At 58.2% G+C, this 15,235-nt stretch overlaps 1 protein-coding gene across 2 annotated transcripts; it reads right to left on the bottom strand.

Annotated features, from left to right (window-relative positions):
* Positions 1 to 1,250: 1,250 nt before the first annotated feature.
* On the bottom strand, positions 1,251 to 14,738 carry SEMA6C (semaphorin 6C). Of its 2 annotated transcripts, XM_081225739.1 has the most exons (19): positions 14,475 to 14,738; positions 12,428 to 12,477; positions 10,524 to 10,695; positions 8,842 to 8,956; positions 8,494 to 8,557; positions 8,281 to 8,337; positions 7,815 to 7,916; positions 7,499 to 7,589; positions 7,172 to 7,291; positions 6,904 to 6,992; positions 6,356 to 6,573; positions 5,938 to 6,069; positions 5,512 to 5,664; positions 5,098 to 5,271; positions 4,680 to 4,826; positions 4,308 to 4,385; positions 4,128 to 4,183; positions 3,904 to 3,948; positions 1,251 to 3,038 (listed from the first exon to the last, which is right to left on the bottom strand). In XM_081225739.1, the coding sequence occupies exons 3-19, from the start codon at positions 10,639 to 10,641 to the stop codon at positions 1,993 to 1,995; spliced, it is 2,805 nt and encodes a 934-aa protein (XP_081081865.1). In that variant the 5' UTR covers positions 10,642 to 10,695; positions 12,428 to 12,477; positions 14,475 to 14,738; the 3' UTR covers positions 1,251 to 1,992. The 2 variants fall into 2 exon arrangements, with proteins under 2 accessions (XP_081081865.1, XP_081081866.1); XM_081225740.1 differs by lacking the exon at positions 5,098 to 5,271.
* Positions 14,739 to 15,235: the final 497 nt, after the last annotated feature.

Here is a 15,235-nt window from a genome sequence, read left to right as displayed (position 1 = left end):
TTTCTTTGTCCTGTCTTGGTTTGAAAAGGATAATGAAGTCAGGTGACTGGAAAGATTCTTTACTTCGTCCTTTCTCTCCTCCACTATCTAGCAACTAGCAATGATTTCAAAGTATCCCGGTTTAAGTAAGGCATCCAGTGAGAAAAAATTGAGATCTAAAGGACCTCTCCAATCCGGTGAAACAAGCTCCAAGCAGAAAGCGGGTAGACTCTGGAGGACAGCCAAATTTGGTGGAACAAGCTGTCCGACGTGTGAGAAGTGTTCAGAGGGCATTTAAAAACCTTGAGGGTAAAATCTATAAACGAAGTTTGTAAGGATACAAAGGGAAACGGATTGCTGAGTAGAAGCAGATCGCAAAGTTAGGAATAATAGCCCAGGGTGAGTTTGAAGGAACCACCATCTCACAAGATACCATGTTTTCTCCTTTAGAAAGGGTTTTCACGTACATTATCGTACTTGAGCCTCTCAACCCCATTTTTCAGGTGAGGAAACGGAGGCTTAGCGTAGAGCTTTGACTAGGCAGGATCACAAGCAGTAAAGGGCGGAGCTAGAAACCATCTCAGGGTTCTTCAAACCGTTCCCAGCGGATTCCTGCCGAGGGCTTTTAGGCAAAAAACCGGGAGAGGAACTGGCGAGGCTTCCTTAGCTGCAAGGCGTGGTCTGGCCTCCAGGCAGCGCCAGCGGCAGGGCGGCCTAGGGCTCCAACCCGGTGGATATCCCCGCCACGCGCCAGTAAAAACCAGACTTGTAAATCCGCAAAAGCAGCCACCGCCCGCGCGAGGCCTTAAGCGTCTTTAGCTCCAGGTAGTGGGCGGGGCAGGCCGTCCTGCTCGTCCCTCTCATTGGCTCCCTGGAGTAACGGACAGGTATCTGCACCCAGCCCGGGCCAGAGGAACCTCACGACGCATGCTAGCTGATCTTCGGCGCGCGGGGCTCGAGTGCGGCCCGGGAGTCCGCGAGAGGAAGCTACGCATGCGTGCAATAAAATACGCTTCTCGGCACCCCTCTGGCTTCGCGAAGGGGAACTGCTCCTTAGGGAACTTCTGGGGCAAACCCCTAACTTCACCAGGACTTTGCTGGGTTTTTTTTTTGCAGCCTACCCCTCTTGCGACCCAGGTTTTTCCAGCCAAATTCCCTTTATGACAGGATTTCCTGATGTGAAACTTAAGTCACTTACGCTGCAGCTTCATTTTATTTCTCCAAAAATACCCTCCCCCCACCCCATAGAGCAGTCTACGAAAAAGTCCCTCTTATCTCGGTCCAGAAACGTGCTCGGAGTACCCTCCCTAACCCCACCTAAATTCTACCCGGGGTCTCCTGGGCCCTGGTTCATCTCCACGCACCATTTCTTAGCTTGCCTCCTTCAGGAAATCTTTCCTGATAAACCCCGGTGGGAGCGCAGCCATCCCAATTACTCGGGAGAGCTCAAGGCCAAGTTGAAGGCAGAGATTCTGGAGAAAAAGGGCTCAGAGCAGCCGACCGACTCCCGCCCCGCCCCCTCCGCGAGTAAAGTCAGGCAGCGGCTCGGGGACACAGCTGTATTGGGAAGGGGAGGCTCCTACACAGTAGGAGGAGGCACGTCCCAGGAGGCCCGAGGACTCTGTACACAACGGGCGTGGCGCAGCCCCGTCCGTCCGCCGTGCGGCCCGCCCGGGGCCCAGTCTGTGGAGGCCCGCAGGGGCGAGTTAAGGCAGCTTGGCTGAGGGAGGTGGGGGAGTGGGAGTGTGCCAGTTCCCCCCGAAAAGCTGGCTCACTGAGGGGGCGAGCTTCTCACCTCCCACTCCTCTCTCGAGGACAGGGGGAAAGACAGTCGGCAGTCAATAAATAAACCCGGGGCGGCAGGGACCCCGGGAGACTCTCAGAGTCCAGGAAGTCTGGAGGTGTGGAACAAGGAGAGAGGGAGGTGACCTGTCCTTGGAGATGCGTCCACGCTCACGGCCTTTGAGGGCATGGGCCTCGAGGGTCCCATTTGAGGCCTTGGAGCAGCTCCCTTTAAAAGTTAAAATGGTTGCCACTAGGGACGGCCGACTGCGAGGAAGCCCCGACGAGGGGAGGCTTCAGGGGCACCTGGGGCTTCTCGACGTCCACCCTCTTCAGGGCGCGGCCCCGGTGCCCCTCAGGCCGGCCCAGGTACAGGAGGTGTCTCCCGGCACCCCCGGAGAACCTGGAGGGGCCTCCCGAGGGCACTCGGGTGAGCAGCGCGGGGGGTGCACGGTGCGTGGAGAAGGGCAACCTCCGGCTGCCGCCCACCCCGAGCCGGGGAGCTGGGGCGGAGAGAGCAGGCCGGGTGGCGGGGTTCGGGCGCTTGCCCTCCGGGGGCACGTCCAGCCTCCGAGGCGTGGCACAGTCCCGGGGGAGCAGGCAGGGGCCGGCAAAGAGGGTGGGGGCGGGGGCGGGCTCGGGCGGCAGCGCCCGCGAGGTGAAAGGGGCGGCGGCCGGGGGCTCGGCCTCCTTCCTGGGCGGCTGCGGGCCGTGCAGGTAGCGCAGCAGTTCCTCCAGGGTGGTGACTTCCACGGCCTGCCCGGGACAGCCGGGCGGCGGCGGCCTCACCAGCACGCGGGGCGCGGGGCCACCCGCCGTGTTCCCGCCCCGGGCGCGGCCCCGGCCCTCCTTGGCGTTGTTCCCGTTCTGGTTCCACTCCCAGGGACCCCCGGCGTGGCGGAGGTGCTTGACCGGCAGCTCCGGCGTGGACTCCGGGGTGGGCAGGCAGGCCAGCTCCGGCGGGGGTACGCCCTCGGGAGGAGGCAGGAAGGTGGTGTAGAGCTGGGGTGTCTGTGCGCCCCCTCCGTCCTTGGACGTTGGCTGCGGCTCTGGGCCCGCCCCATGCAGACGGGCCAAGCTGCGAAGGGAGAGAGGGCGCGGGAGCCCCGCAGTCTCGATATCCTTGCTCCGACGTCTGTGGGCGCGGCGACAAGCGCAGGAGACCAGGAGGCCAGAGACCGAGGCGCCCAGGGCGAACGCTGCGGCCACACAGGCCAGGAGGAGTGGGATGGGGACGGCGCGGGAGACTGAGGCTGGCGGGAGGTCCCGTCGCACGCCTGCCGACCGAGAGGAAGGAGGGAGGAGGGAGGCTCAGCGAAGGTGGGCCAGCGGGATGGCAGGTTCCGAAGTGTCGCCTCTCTCCTGCTGCTGCTCAGCTCCAACGCAGCTTTGACCCTCTTTAGGAATCACCTCCCCTGACCCCTCAACACACACAACCCACCGAACTACCTTTCACACGCAAGCCAGAGCTTGGGCCTGGGGAGTCCCCATCCCAGCTCAGGCCCCTGTAGCCATGCCAAGAGCAACTGCCAAACTCTGCCCGTGCTGAGGGAGGCGGGGCTGGGAGGGGAGGCTCCAAACAGGCATTATTAGTGAGCACCAAACAGCGATCAGTGAGGGGCTTAGAATTCTTCAAGAATCAGCAGCCCCACACTTCACTCCTATCCCTCCCAGCCAGCCCCCTTACCCTGAGTGTGAGCTCCAAGAGTGGAAGACTGGGGCCGGGGGTGGGCATCACTGGGGGGGCTTGGGGTCTCAGGGGAAGGGCCAGGACTCAGAAGCACTGGTGACAGAGACCAGGTCAGAGCCAGTGAGGCTCCTGCTCTCCACCTCTGATACCCATTCAGCGGGTCCCCGCACCCCCTTTGGAGCCCAAAGGTCCAGAACTGCAGCCTTCATTTTCCTCTGGAAATGGGGAAGGGCTCACCATGCAAGGCATTCTTTCATTTATTTGTTCAAAAACTATCTATTAAGCACCCTATTATGTACCAAGCACTGAGCTATATGCTAGGTATTTGGAGGATGCTAACCCTTTTCTGAGACTCTCGCAGGGTGTCCAGGGCGCTGGTCTGCTGCTGCCATGGGGCACAGACTTGGGTGAGTGTGGGCTGAGCAAGGTGAAGTTTGGACAATAGAACTCACCATAAGCAGAATCCCCTGTCCCAGACTGACTCCCAGTAGCTCCATCTATGAAAAAGGGAGAGAGGGGGTGAAGATGGGGGCAGAGGGAAGCTTCATGAAGAACTGATGGGCATGACTGTACCACAGAAGGAGAGAAAGACAAAAGCCCACACCTGGGATGGTGTCTATGGCCGTCAGAGCCATGCGCAACAATGGCTACAGCTACCCCTGCCGCTTCTGTTTACCTTGGCAGTCATTATGCTCCATGGATTCCTGGTTCTCAGCTGGATGCACATCAGTCCTAGGAGGAAATGGAGGTGGCTCAGTGCAGGTATACATCTTGCCCCCATCCCCCACCCTAGCCCTCAGCTTCCTCTCTTAGTGGGGAACTTTCTCCTCAGGAGATCCAGGAGCCTCTCACTTACCCACCAGGTCCCCTGATATCCACACAGCCTCTGGAGCTGTCCCATCCACAGTATGGGTCCTGAGAAGCCAGACAGCTCCTAGGGAAAACTGAGTCATGTGAGGCTGGGACCCTCTCCACCCTAATCACATTCCATTCCCCTGCCTCTTCCACTCTCACCCTGGCCTGCAGGAGGCTCTTAGCCTGATACTCCCATCCTATCCACCCCAATCCCTAGTCCAGTCCCTGGTTACTGCCCACTTGCAGAATGCTTAAGATACCCACCCCCAAACCATCCCCTGCATTTCCCTGCCACCCACAATGCCTGTGTTCCTGTGTGCCTGCAGGCCCAGAGAGCCCACCCAGGCAGGGCCTGACCTCAGGTCCCTCTCACCTCCGACAGGCCCCATGCCGGGCACATCGACTGAGAGGGAGGTAGATGATACAGCCAGAAAAAGCCACAAAGAGCCTGTGACCTTCAGTGTCCAGCTCCAGCCCTGTGACCCGCCGTGCTGTTTGGGTTGCCCGCTTCCCACTGCACCTAGAGTGAGGCCAGAAGGAATCAGAGGTGGAGCAGGTGAGGCTCCTTTTTCCCTTGGTGAGTTAAAGAACAGAACGGGGGGAGGCATACAAGCAACTGAGTACAACTCATAGGGCTACTCTGCCCCAATACACTGTCCAGCTTCTCGCCAAGGCCCTCTCTCTTCCCCACAACTTCCAATATTGGAGTCCCCACCCCATCCCCACATCCCCATCTACCACTCCACATGCCATCCCTGCTCTGCAGGGGGCCTGCTGGACAAAGGGCTCACCGGGAGGGGCTGTAGGCATCGATCTCTTCCAACAGAATGGGCTCAGGGCCCCCAGATTGCCCCCATGGGGGCAGCACCTTCAGCACTGTCCCATCGTTGGAGCCAAGGAACAGGACTGTGGTATTACTGTAGGGACCAGCCATGCCATCCACAGCTACCTGGGTCAGTAGGGCCCTGGAGGGATAGGCCTCAGGTCAGGACAACCTGACCAGTGGAAGCTTGAGTGTTTCAAGGACAGCGCATGTGTCTGGGTACCCCCTTCTCTGCCCTTCTCCCAGCTAGGGTACCCCCTAGCTCTCTCCCTTCCACTTTCACGGGTTCTTCCTCCTACCAATATGATTTACCTTGTGGGGTCAGGGAAAGAGAGTGGCTGAGGTGAGGGAAGGCAGTGGTCAGCAATTTCTAGCCCCGTACCTGCTGGTGAGGGTGAGCAGAGGTTGATGGGTGGCAGGTGGCACGGCAGGGTCCAGGAGTGGGTGAGCCTTGATGAAGGTCAGGACATCATCAGGGAGGTCTCGAGAAGAGGGGAACAATGCAGCTCCACCTACTCCTGCACAGGATCCTGGCCTGGTGCACACAAAGTAAGAGGGAGCCTTAGGGCAGGGAGCTGGGGCTTAGTTAGGCTCTGTGACCACCACCTACCCCCTGCTCCCAAACATGATTGGTAACCCTTGTTCCGCCTACACACAGACATTCACACTACTGCTTCCCTTCCCTGCTGCCAACGCACTACAGCCCCCTCCCCAGGCCTTGGACACCTTGCCCTCTCCTCATAATCCCATTTGGGGAGGAGACACTGCTTGTTTCTACCTCCACAAAGGCCGCCCCCACCCTGCGTACCTGGGGGAGGGGACCCTGTCCTCAGACACGGGGGTCCAGGCCCCATCCAGCCCCCTCTGCTCCTTGAACTTTCCCTCAAAGCCACGCTCAATATCATCCAGGTAGAAGGCACAGACCGCAGAGCCGGGGATGCTGAGGGAGCCAGAAAAGGACGTGGGCTATCGGTGTTGGAAGGGAGAGCACAATCCCTCCTAGGTAAGACGTGGCAGCTCCCCTTCATACACCGTATTAGGGGGGAGCCTAAGAGGTTGGGGCAGCCCCTGGGGGCCACGCTAGGAGAAGAACGGTGGGCAGAACAGCAAACTGGCTTAGAGTGGAGCTTCTGCTCACCACCCTCATCAGTAGGCGTTGAGAGAGGAACTTGGATGCTGGTGGGGCAGGGGACAGATTGGGCCACATTGGTTAGTCTGGTACCAACCTATTGGTCTGGGTGGTGAAGACCCCAAAGAGAGCAGAGCGGCCGTACAAGTTCACAGGCCCTGTCAAGGCCTGTAAGACGTCAAAATAGAAGGTAGAGTCCCCAGGGACAGAGCAGTTGAGCCGCAGCTTCAGGAAAGATGTCCAGTGGCGGTCCAAGGCCCGAGGTGAGCCGCCCATGTCACGCTTACACACACGGGCCACACGGGAGAACTGTACCTGTGTGTGGGAGAGTTGGAGACGAGGAGAACGGTGAGAGAGAGCCCCAGGGCCAGCAGGGTGAGAGCAATGTGGTGAGTTAGAGCACCACGAGACAAATGTTAGGGGCACAGCAAAGGAAGGGTGTGGTCGGTCAATGTGGGTCAAGGTGAGGGACCTAGCAGGATGCGGGGGCAGAGGCCTGGGGGCTACTCCAAGTTGTGGCCTCAGAGTCCAGGGGATTGCATTGTGGAGATTAGGGCCAGGAGCCCCTAATCTCCCCTGAATGACTGGCTCCTCACCATCCAGCAGAGCCCTCTAGCTACCCACCCCTGGTGCCCACTTCCTTACCCTCCCCAGCCGGGCGTCCTCCACAGAGACTTCTCGGAAGAAGAAGTAGACATGGTCTCCATGCTCCAAAGCGTGGACAAAGTGTGGCTCTGAAGGGGGAGTGACAGGAAAGGTACGGAAGAGAAACTACACCTGTTCAGAAACTCCTGGCCCCCCACAGCCTCTCCCCTCTGCATACATGCTCACCACTACCACCATCTGCCTGCCATCGACCGCCCCCTGCACCTCCTCCCCAAGAGCAGCCTCCCTGCCCTAGGCCCGCCCTGACCTCGGAGCCACTTGGAGTCGTACTTGGCGGAGCGGAGTGGGGGCTGAGGCCCAAGGCTTCTGTAAACCACAGCGTCACTGGCCTGGAAATCCGCGGCTGTGGCTGAATACAGGCTGCCCTCTGGAGGGGTAGGGTGGGGTCAGGGGGTCGTTCAGGGATCTGTATCTTGGCTCTTCTTGGGCCTCCCACACCCCTCCCTTGGCCTGACCCTGGCCCCTACCTTAACCCTCCGCTCAGGAGCATGGGGGAAAGACCAAATTAGGAAAGGGGCTAACATGGGAGTTCCCTCCAGCCACATGCCTGCTGCTCACATGCCCAGGTGCACACCTGCAAAGACGGCCACATTGGACTGTGTGGCATCAAAGGGGCATCGAGCCTGCCCACTCAGCTCCTCACCCTCCTGCTGCAGCGAAGTTATCTGGAGGCAGAGGAAACAGGTTCTTGGACCCCTTGGGATGTTGCGAGTCTGGCTCCATAGCCCACTTCCTCATGTCCCCTTGCCTCCTTGCTCCACCCCTTCCGGACCCCTCCCCTCTGGGCACTCCTGTTCCCCTACCCCTGCTGGTCCATCCCCACTGAACTGATTGCCCAGCTTGCGTTCTTCTCCCACTCCAGTCCTGATGCCCCGCCCTCGCCTTTGTACCCCATAGCTGCGGCACACAGGGCTGAATGAGTTCGTTCCACAGGCAAGGAGTGTCTGGGAGTCCCAGGGAACGAGAACACGAATGTAGTTGTAGCACTCATCCTAGAAAATCCAGAATCCTCGGTCAGTGACAGGGCTCCCTGGGACTGGGATGGGGTGGGGGTCACAGGAAGTAGGGCTACTCCACTTGAGCCAGGTAGAGCAGTGTGGGGTAAAGTCCCAACTAAGCTATCTACTCCTAGTCCTGTGGCCTTGGGCAAGTTCTTTGGCCTCTCAGAGCCTCACTTTCCTTTTGTGTGAGGTGTGAAAGGAAGCTAAAAATCATGAATTCCCTTTCCTGTACATTTTCCTCTGCGGACCAAGATGAGAGAAGTAGGGGGGGAATTGGGCACAGTGGAGGGCCACTTAGACAGAGCCTGGAGGCAGGGTCATCTCCTTCCCTCAAGATTCTCATCCCACTCCTCACCGTCAGCTTCCCCCGCACGGCACAGTTCTCCATGTCTTGACTCCTCCATGTTAGATACTGGCGGGAGAAGTAGAAGGGGAAAAATCATGGGGCAACCTGGAACCACCTCACATTATGGCTCCTCTTGGAGTCTCCTACGTACCCACTTGATCCTGGTTAGAGCTTTCCCAGCCTCATCTCCATGCCTCAACCTCCTCCCACACAGCCCCTCACCTTGTTGGGCACTAGCCCCTCCCCTTCCTCTTGGGCTTGAAGATCGAAGGAGAAAACGTGATCCCTGAAGAGACAGGCAAGGAAGGATCAGAGCCAAGCCATGGATCCCCACCTGAACTCCTGAGCCTCCCACCTTGCCCGTGTTCAGCTGCTCAGGGACAAACAGTGCCCTCTCTCCTCCCCCTTACTCCACAACTTGGCCGTTGTGCTCTGGGTCCTAGCATGCCCATGTCCCATGGCTTATACACCTGCATGTGTCCCCTGCAAGATGCTGCAGTGGCCATGCAGGTCCCATGCCTGCCCAGGAGCAGGCCTGTCAGCCCCACAATGGTGCCACAGCCAGTTTACCGTGCAGCCACTAGCAAGGTCCGGTTCAAGGTCAGGAATCTCTGAAAGTCCAGCCCAAGTTCTGCAACCACAGCATCATCCTCCAGGCCCCGGAACCAGGATAATGGGGAAATACCTAGAAGGCACAGAGAGGTGGGTGCTGAGGACCAGCCAGAATACCACGTACTCCCTCAACACCCTCTCCAACCAGATGAAACCCAGCCACGGACATAAAATGGATATGTGAGATGAGTTGTGAGGTATTAATAAAGCTATTAATAAGGCTATTAATAAATGTAATACCAGCTAACTCTGAGCATTTAACCTCTGCCAAGCACTATGTTAGCATGTTAGATGCATTGTCTCACTTCAGACAACAACCCTATGAGGTAGGTACTAACATTGGCCCCATCTTACAGATGAGGAACCTGAGGCTTAAAGCCATTAAGAAATTTGCACAGCTCATTTAGCTTGGAAGTGGCAGGCACCCCAATTGAGATCCAGGTCTGTCTGACTCCAGAATTGAGCCCGACCCCTTCTTGGAACTGCCTTAGGGCTAGCAATTCCCTTTCACTCCCACATTGTACACTGTCCCATGTGGACAATTTACTCACCCCATTTCTCCCAGCCCTCTCTTTGCACCCTCCCCTCAAGGCTCGTCACAGGCCACCTCAGCCCTCCAAGGTTTCTGCCTCCTCTGACCAACTCCAGCATCCACCTGGCCTGATCATGGAAACCACAGTCATCAGCGTTCAAAGGGACCCCAGAGTTCAGAGAGAGATGATTTAACATTCGTATGGTGCTTCGAACCACGTCTGGCACGTGTCTGCTGCTCTTATCTCTCCCCCAACAGTTACTCCCAATAACCTAACTGCCATTCCTTCGTCCTTAAAATTACTCTAAATCCTGCATATATAACAGGAACCTGCAAACAGATAAAGGTCCTTCTCAGAAAAAGTTGGCTGGTGGTTTCCCTCACGGTGGGACCTAGACTTGGTAGTGATAATGTGGTGGAGAGGGAGGTAAGAGGTGTTGGGAACCACTGAATTAGTCCCAAGCCTTCATTTTGTAGCTAATAATAATAGCAAACATATATAAATCATTTACTTTGTGCCAGACAGTGTTCTCAGAACTTTACCTGTATTACCTCATTTAATCCCTAAATAACTCTATGAGGTAGAATACTATTATTAGTAGTATTTTTGTTTGTTTGGCTGCACTGCATGGCTTGCAGGATCTTAGTTCCCCAACCAAGGATTGAACACGGGCCACCACAGTGAAAGCACCAAGTCCTAACCATTGGACCACCAGGGAATTCCCGGTAAAATACTATGACTATCTTCATTTTGCAGATGAGGAGACTGAGGCAAAGAAAGGTTAAATAACTTGAAGAGCTCACACAGCTAGTGAGCAGCTTCGCAGGGATTCAAACCTGCTAAGGTTTGGTCTGGCCGAGAGTCCACATTCTTTATCACTGAACAATGCTGCCTGGAAGTGAAGGAAGTAGGCCCACAGATGAGAAGTGACTGACCTGAGGTGCCAGCTCACTCTCCCTGTCTTCTCCCCTTTTCTGGTCAGGCTCTTAGCTTCCTTGAGACTGAGAGACTTCCTGCACCTTGCCACCCATACAAGGGGTCTCAGTGTCTACCTGCCAAGACTGAGTGCTGAGCTCATATAGAGGGGGCGAGGTACCAAGCACTCACCTTGCAGGTCAGAGGTCAGCAGAGGGAGGGGGTCCTGGGGGAAGGCAGCCTGGGTGTGGGGAAGTGAGAGCAGCAACAGCAGTAGCAGCAAGGGCATGAAGTGGGGGTCACGGGGCATCCTGTGTGGGGCAGCTCAGGCCCCAGGGGGTGCCCCCTCACCCATATGCTGGCCCTGAAAGAGAAGACAGAAAAGTGGGGGAAGGGGTCAAATTTCCTCCACCTTCTGAAGCAGGCGGACTCCTTCCCAGGTCTATCCCCAGAAGACCCAGTGCAGTAGGGAGAAGAACCCTCTCTCTGGCACTGCCTCAGTCCCAGCCAGCTGTCACTGTCACTCAAGGCCCTTCGCTGTCCAACTGGCCCAAACTGGCTGGTACGAAGCCTGCCAGCATGACCCCAGGTAAGGACAGGACCCGCCTGCTCCCCCTCCCAGCCTTCTCACTCAGCCTTTTCTCCTCTCTCCTGACTGGGCCTGGGACATTCAGTAGGTGACACCTCGTGGCCCCCCTCTTGCTAACCTCTTCTCAGCTATAATTAGACACTGAAGGCTTAAAATTATAAATAGTGACTCCTTGGCACTGGGGAGGAGGAAGAGGGCACCATGTCTGCCTCCCCCCTCCCTCACGGACCCCCATGGCACCCGGGAGCAATTTAGGCGCTGTGCCCTGGTAGAGGCAGCTGCGAAGCAGCCATCATTGTCTAGGGTTGAGGAAGAACAGAGTTGGGGAGGCAGCCTAGGGGTCTTTGTCCTGGTCTAAGCTTACGCTTCTGGGGCCCTTCCCATTGCTAGGGAGAAGCTGAGTGAGTAGGGAGGGGAGTGGGGGAGGGGGGCTGTCTTAGCCAAAAATGAATCTGCATCAAAGCCAGATCAGAGGCTAAATTTAGCTCTGGCCGCAGCTGTCTGCCCGACCACTGTGCCCCCTCCCAGCCTCCCTAGCCCCCTGTTCCTTCCCTGACTCCTAAGAACCACTGCATGTGCTTAATGTGGGGAAGAGCAGACCCACCCGCTATGAGGAGCCATGCATAGAAGGGGCTATACTGGTGAGGAGATATGGCTGAACATGTCTCTCCTTCCCTTCCCTTCCCTCTTCGGACTGCCTTGGAATGAAAATATAAATAATTCAATGACAGCCAGGCGATTGTAGCCCAAAGTCCAGGAAAAGATAGATGTGGTGGCAGGGACGGTGAGACAGCCCTCCTTCCCACCCATCAGCTTCCATCAGCCTCCCCCAGCCAAGCTGACCCTGGCTGGAACCCACAGTGGGAGGTGTACACCAGCTTCCTGCCTTCCCCTGAAGTTGAAGTGAAGGGCTGAGTAGGCTCGGGAAATCAGGTCAGGAAGGGTGAGACTCCTTCCTTTCTGTGAACAGACAGTTATCCTTCACTAATCCTTAGTTGCCTGTCCCACCATGTCCCCTAAAGAAGAGACCCTGGGCTTCCAGGCTTAGCCCATTCCATCTCCCCAACAACTCCACTCTCGGAGTCAGGACCCAAGTGTACCCCACCCCCAATCCAGCGTCACTGGTGGGGAGGCTGACGCCAGATGGGGTCCCAAGAGAGCTGGAGGAGGGGAAGGGGTAGGAGCACCTAATGATGACCCCCTCCCCAGGGGCAGAGCAGTCAGCTAGCTAAAGACCCTCTGGTGCTGAAAGGCCAAGCCTCCCTCTGCCGCCCCCGCCCCATGTTTCCGATGTTGGTGCTCCCAGGGGAAGAGAAAGGGACACAGCTTGTCTCCTATCCTCCCCCTCCTGTCCCCCCCACAACAGGTTGCCCTGGGCAACTGGTATCTTCACCCAGGAAACAACTTCACTCTCAGGCAAGTGCGGAGAACAGTCAGACCCTCTTTCTGCTCCCAGGCCATGCCTGTTTCCATCCCCTGCCCTCAGGAGCTGTTGCCCTTTCCTTACCTGGGGTAGTGACTCCTGTGGGGGTTTGAGGGGGATAGGAGACCTCTGACCTGCTGGAAGAAGGGACAGAAGGAGGGAAGAGGCTGAGCCTCTTACCACATCCAATAAAAGTGAATGTGAACATTCAGGAGAAGTCTAATGAGGCCAGGGTAGGGGAGATGCTGCCCTGGGAGTGGGGGGCACATTGACATTGAGCTTTGATTACAAAGGTGCTGGTTGCTTCATGCCCAGAGATGTGAGGGCAGGGGCTGGGGCTGGCCCCTATCCAGAAACTCCTGGAACTGCAGGACCAGTCTTGGGAAAAGGGGTGACTGGGAGAGTTTGGAGGGCATGACGACCACTCCCACATTAAAACCTTCAGAATCCAGCAGGCTTCTTAGCAAAAGCTCCCTAGCTGGGGACAATAGAGGCTAATTTGCATCTTATTTGCATGCTCTTCATTTCTAGGCAAAATGCTCTGATAGCAAGCACCCCCCAGCCCCTTCCTTCTTCCCTGAGAGCAGTCCCTGCCTCCTTCCCACCCAATCTCTCTCCACCCTACCCCCCACCTTAGACTGGATTAGTCCAGCCTCTAAAAACACTTGGTTGGCCATTGCATTGGCCCCCTAGACTTAACTATGACATATCTTTAAAGGGGCTTCCCATAGCTGATTTTAGGGAGCAGCATCTGAGCGGCCCCCATCCGACCCCTGGCTTGGGGAAAGGTTTACCCTGCCGGGACCAATCCCAGCTGCTTCATATCCCCCATCTGGAGCGAATGGGGGAGGCCTGGCCGGCTCTTTCTCCCCTTCCTAGGTTCTCCCCTTGCTGGGAAGAGGAAACAGCCCTTCTGTCTCCTCCTGGCCCCGCAGCCACCTCTGGGGAGTGGCCCGGGTCAAAGCCAGATTCTAGCGGGGGCTGGGGAAGGGATGGAGAAGGGGAGACTGGGCGGGGGACAATAGCAGGAAGCCCTCGGGCTGGTCGCCCGCCCCAGTCCACCTTCCTCTAAGGAGCGGGGGGCGCGCCAAGGAGCCTCACGGAACGGGCACGTTCCCTTCTCCAAGACAGTTCCCCCACCACCCTTAGCTCTCAGCCCCAGGCTTGCTACCTACCCTCCCTCCCACCCAGCCCCCAACGAGGATAATCCAGGTGTCTAGAGCCTCGCATGAGGTGGGCCTGAGGCCAGGGGCTCTACGTGTCTCCCCCTCACTGGATCTGGGGCTCCGAGAGGGGCGGGTAGGAGAGTCTGGGCCGGGACCGGGTCCCAGAGCCACGTTAGCGGGAGGAGGGGCTGGAGGGGCCTGCAGGCGCAGACCGAATGGGGATGGGAGCGGGGGTTGGGGAGTGGAGGCGGGTCTCCGAGGCCAGGGAAACAGGGCCAGAGGCTTGGAACCGATGAGGGCGGGCCTGGGGCCAGGGCTGAGCGGGTCCGCGGGCTCGAGATGCAGTCGCCAGCTGGGCTCTCCTCCTTGGGAGACCTCGGTCTAACAAAGCCCCAGGGCGAGTGGGGTGAAGGAAGGATATGGGCACTAGGATTGGTGTTCTCAGGGGCCCCACTCCCGACTCTATGCCCAAGCCAACCCCCTGGGAGGTTCTCAGACTCCCGCTTGCACAAGGACAGAGGTGTAGCTGTAACACCAAAGTCTGGAACGACGTGTTCCCCTTCCCATCCCTGCAGGGGCAACGAGAGGGTCCAGTTCCCCACGGGTCTCGAAGCCTTAATTTCTCTGCTGGAGAGGAAAGAGACGAGGTTTTTCCACCCTCTGTACGGTGCGCGCCTCAAATAATCCCTTTCGCGCTCCCCAATCCAAGGGGTGCGACTCAGAGAAGCCGGGTCGCAAGAGGTGCCCAGACCCTGCGCCCCACAGTCCCGTGACGGGGCTCGGCCACGGTCCCCTCTTCCCTCCACGCACCCCAACTCCGCTGACCCTCTCCGTCAACCAAGCACACATCGCTCTGGCACCCTCCCAGGCGGGTCCCTCTGGCACTTCGGAAGCTTGCCCCCAGCCTTAGGCGCCCCGATCCTCCCCGACGCCCTGCAGCCCCAGCCCTGCTCCGGGGTACTTGCTCCGAGATCCGGGTCAGTGGAACAGAGATCTCAGCGGGCGGGCAGCGGCCGCGCACCGCGCCGAGTTCGCAATCGGTGGTTGGGGCTCTAGCGAGACGTGATGAACGTCTGAATTGGATGGAGCTTGGATCTGGGCTCCCGGGCGCTGTCAGGTCGGGTGAGCCCTGGGTCCCAGTCGCAAACCCCACTCCCGCCGCGGCTCCGCGGAGGAAAACAATGCGACCGCCCGGAGCTCTGGGCCGGGCCCCAGCCGCCCCGCCCGCCTCCTGGCCGGACCCGCCTCCGGCCCGCCTCGGGGTCTGCACAACTAATCCGACTCTCGGAGGCCGGCTAGACACCGCCTTCTCGACACCTCTCCACCAATAGCCCTCGGAGGAGGTGGGGCGCCGGGAGCACCGCCCACCGAGAAGGCCTGGCCGGGAGGTTGAGCTGGAGACCAAAGCCAGGCGCGAGATCCACGGACAGTCGCTGAGACCCGGACGGAGGAGGGGGTCACACGCTTTAACATGGAGAGGCCCTGGGGAGAAATCTCACAACAAGAGAGGAAGGAACAGCAGCTGGGAGGAGAGACAGGAAACCCGAGGACCTCGGCTGGGCTGGGCTGTCAGAGCCGGCGTGACCCTCCCTCCCTCCTTTCTCCTCTCCAGTGGCTTTGGCTACCCTGCTCCTGGGTACAGCTCTCCCCTCCTCCGCCCCCAAACCTCTGTTCCTCCTCTCTACTCTTTTTAAATCAACCCCTTTATTTCTTCCCATGTGCCTCC

The sequence above is a fragment of the Mesoplodon bidens genome (genome assembly GCF_964165515.1).
Source record: "Mesoplodon bidens genome assembly, chromosome: 2".
Classification (NCBI taxonomy): Eukaryota; Metazoa; Chordata; class Mammalia; order Artiodactyla; family Ziphiidae; genus Mesoplodon; species Mesoplodon bidens.
Note: the sequence above shows the minus strand (reverse complement) of the source record. Positions and strands in the feature narration are given on the sequence as shown.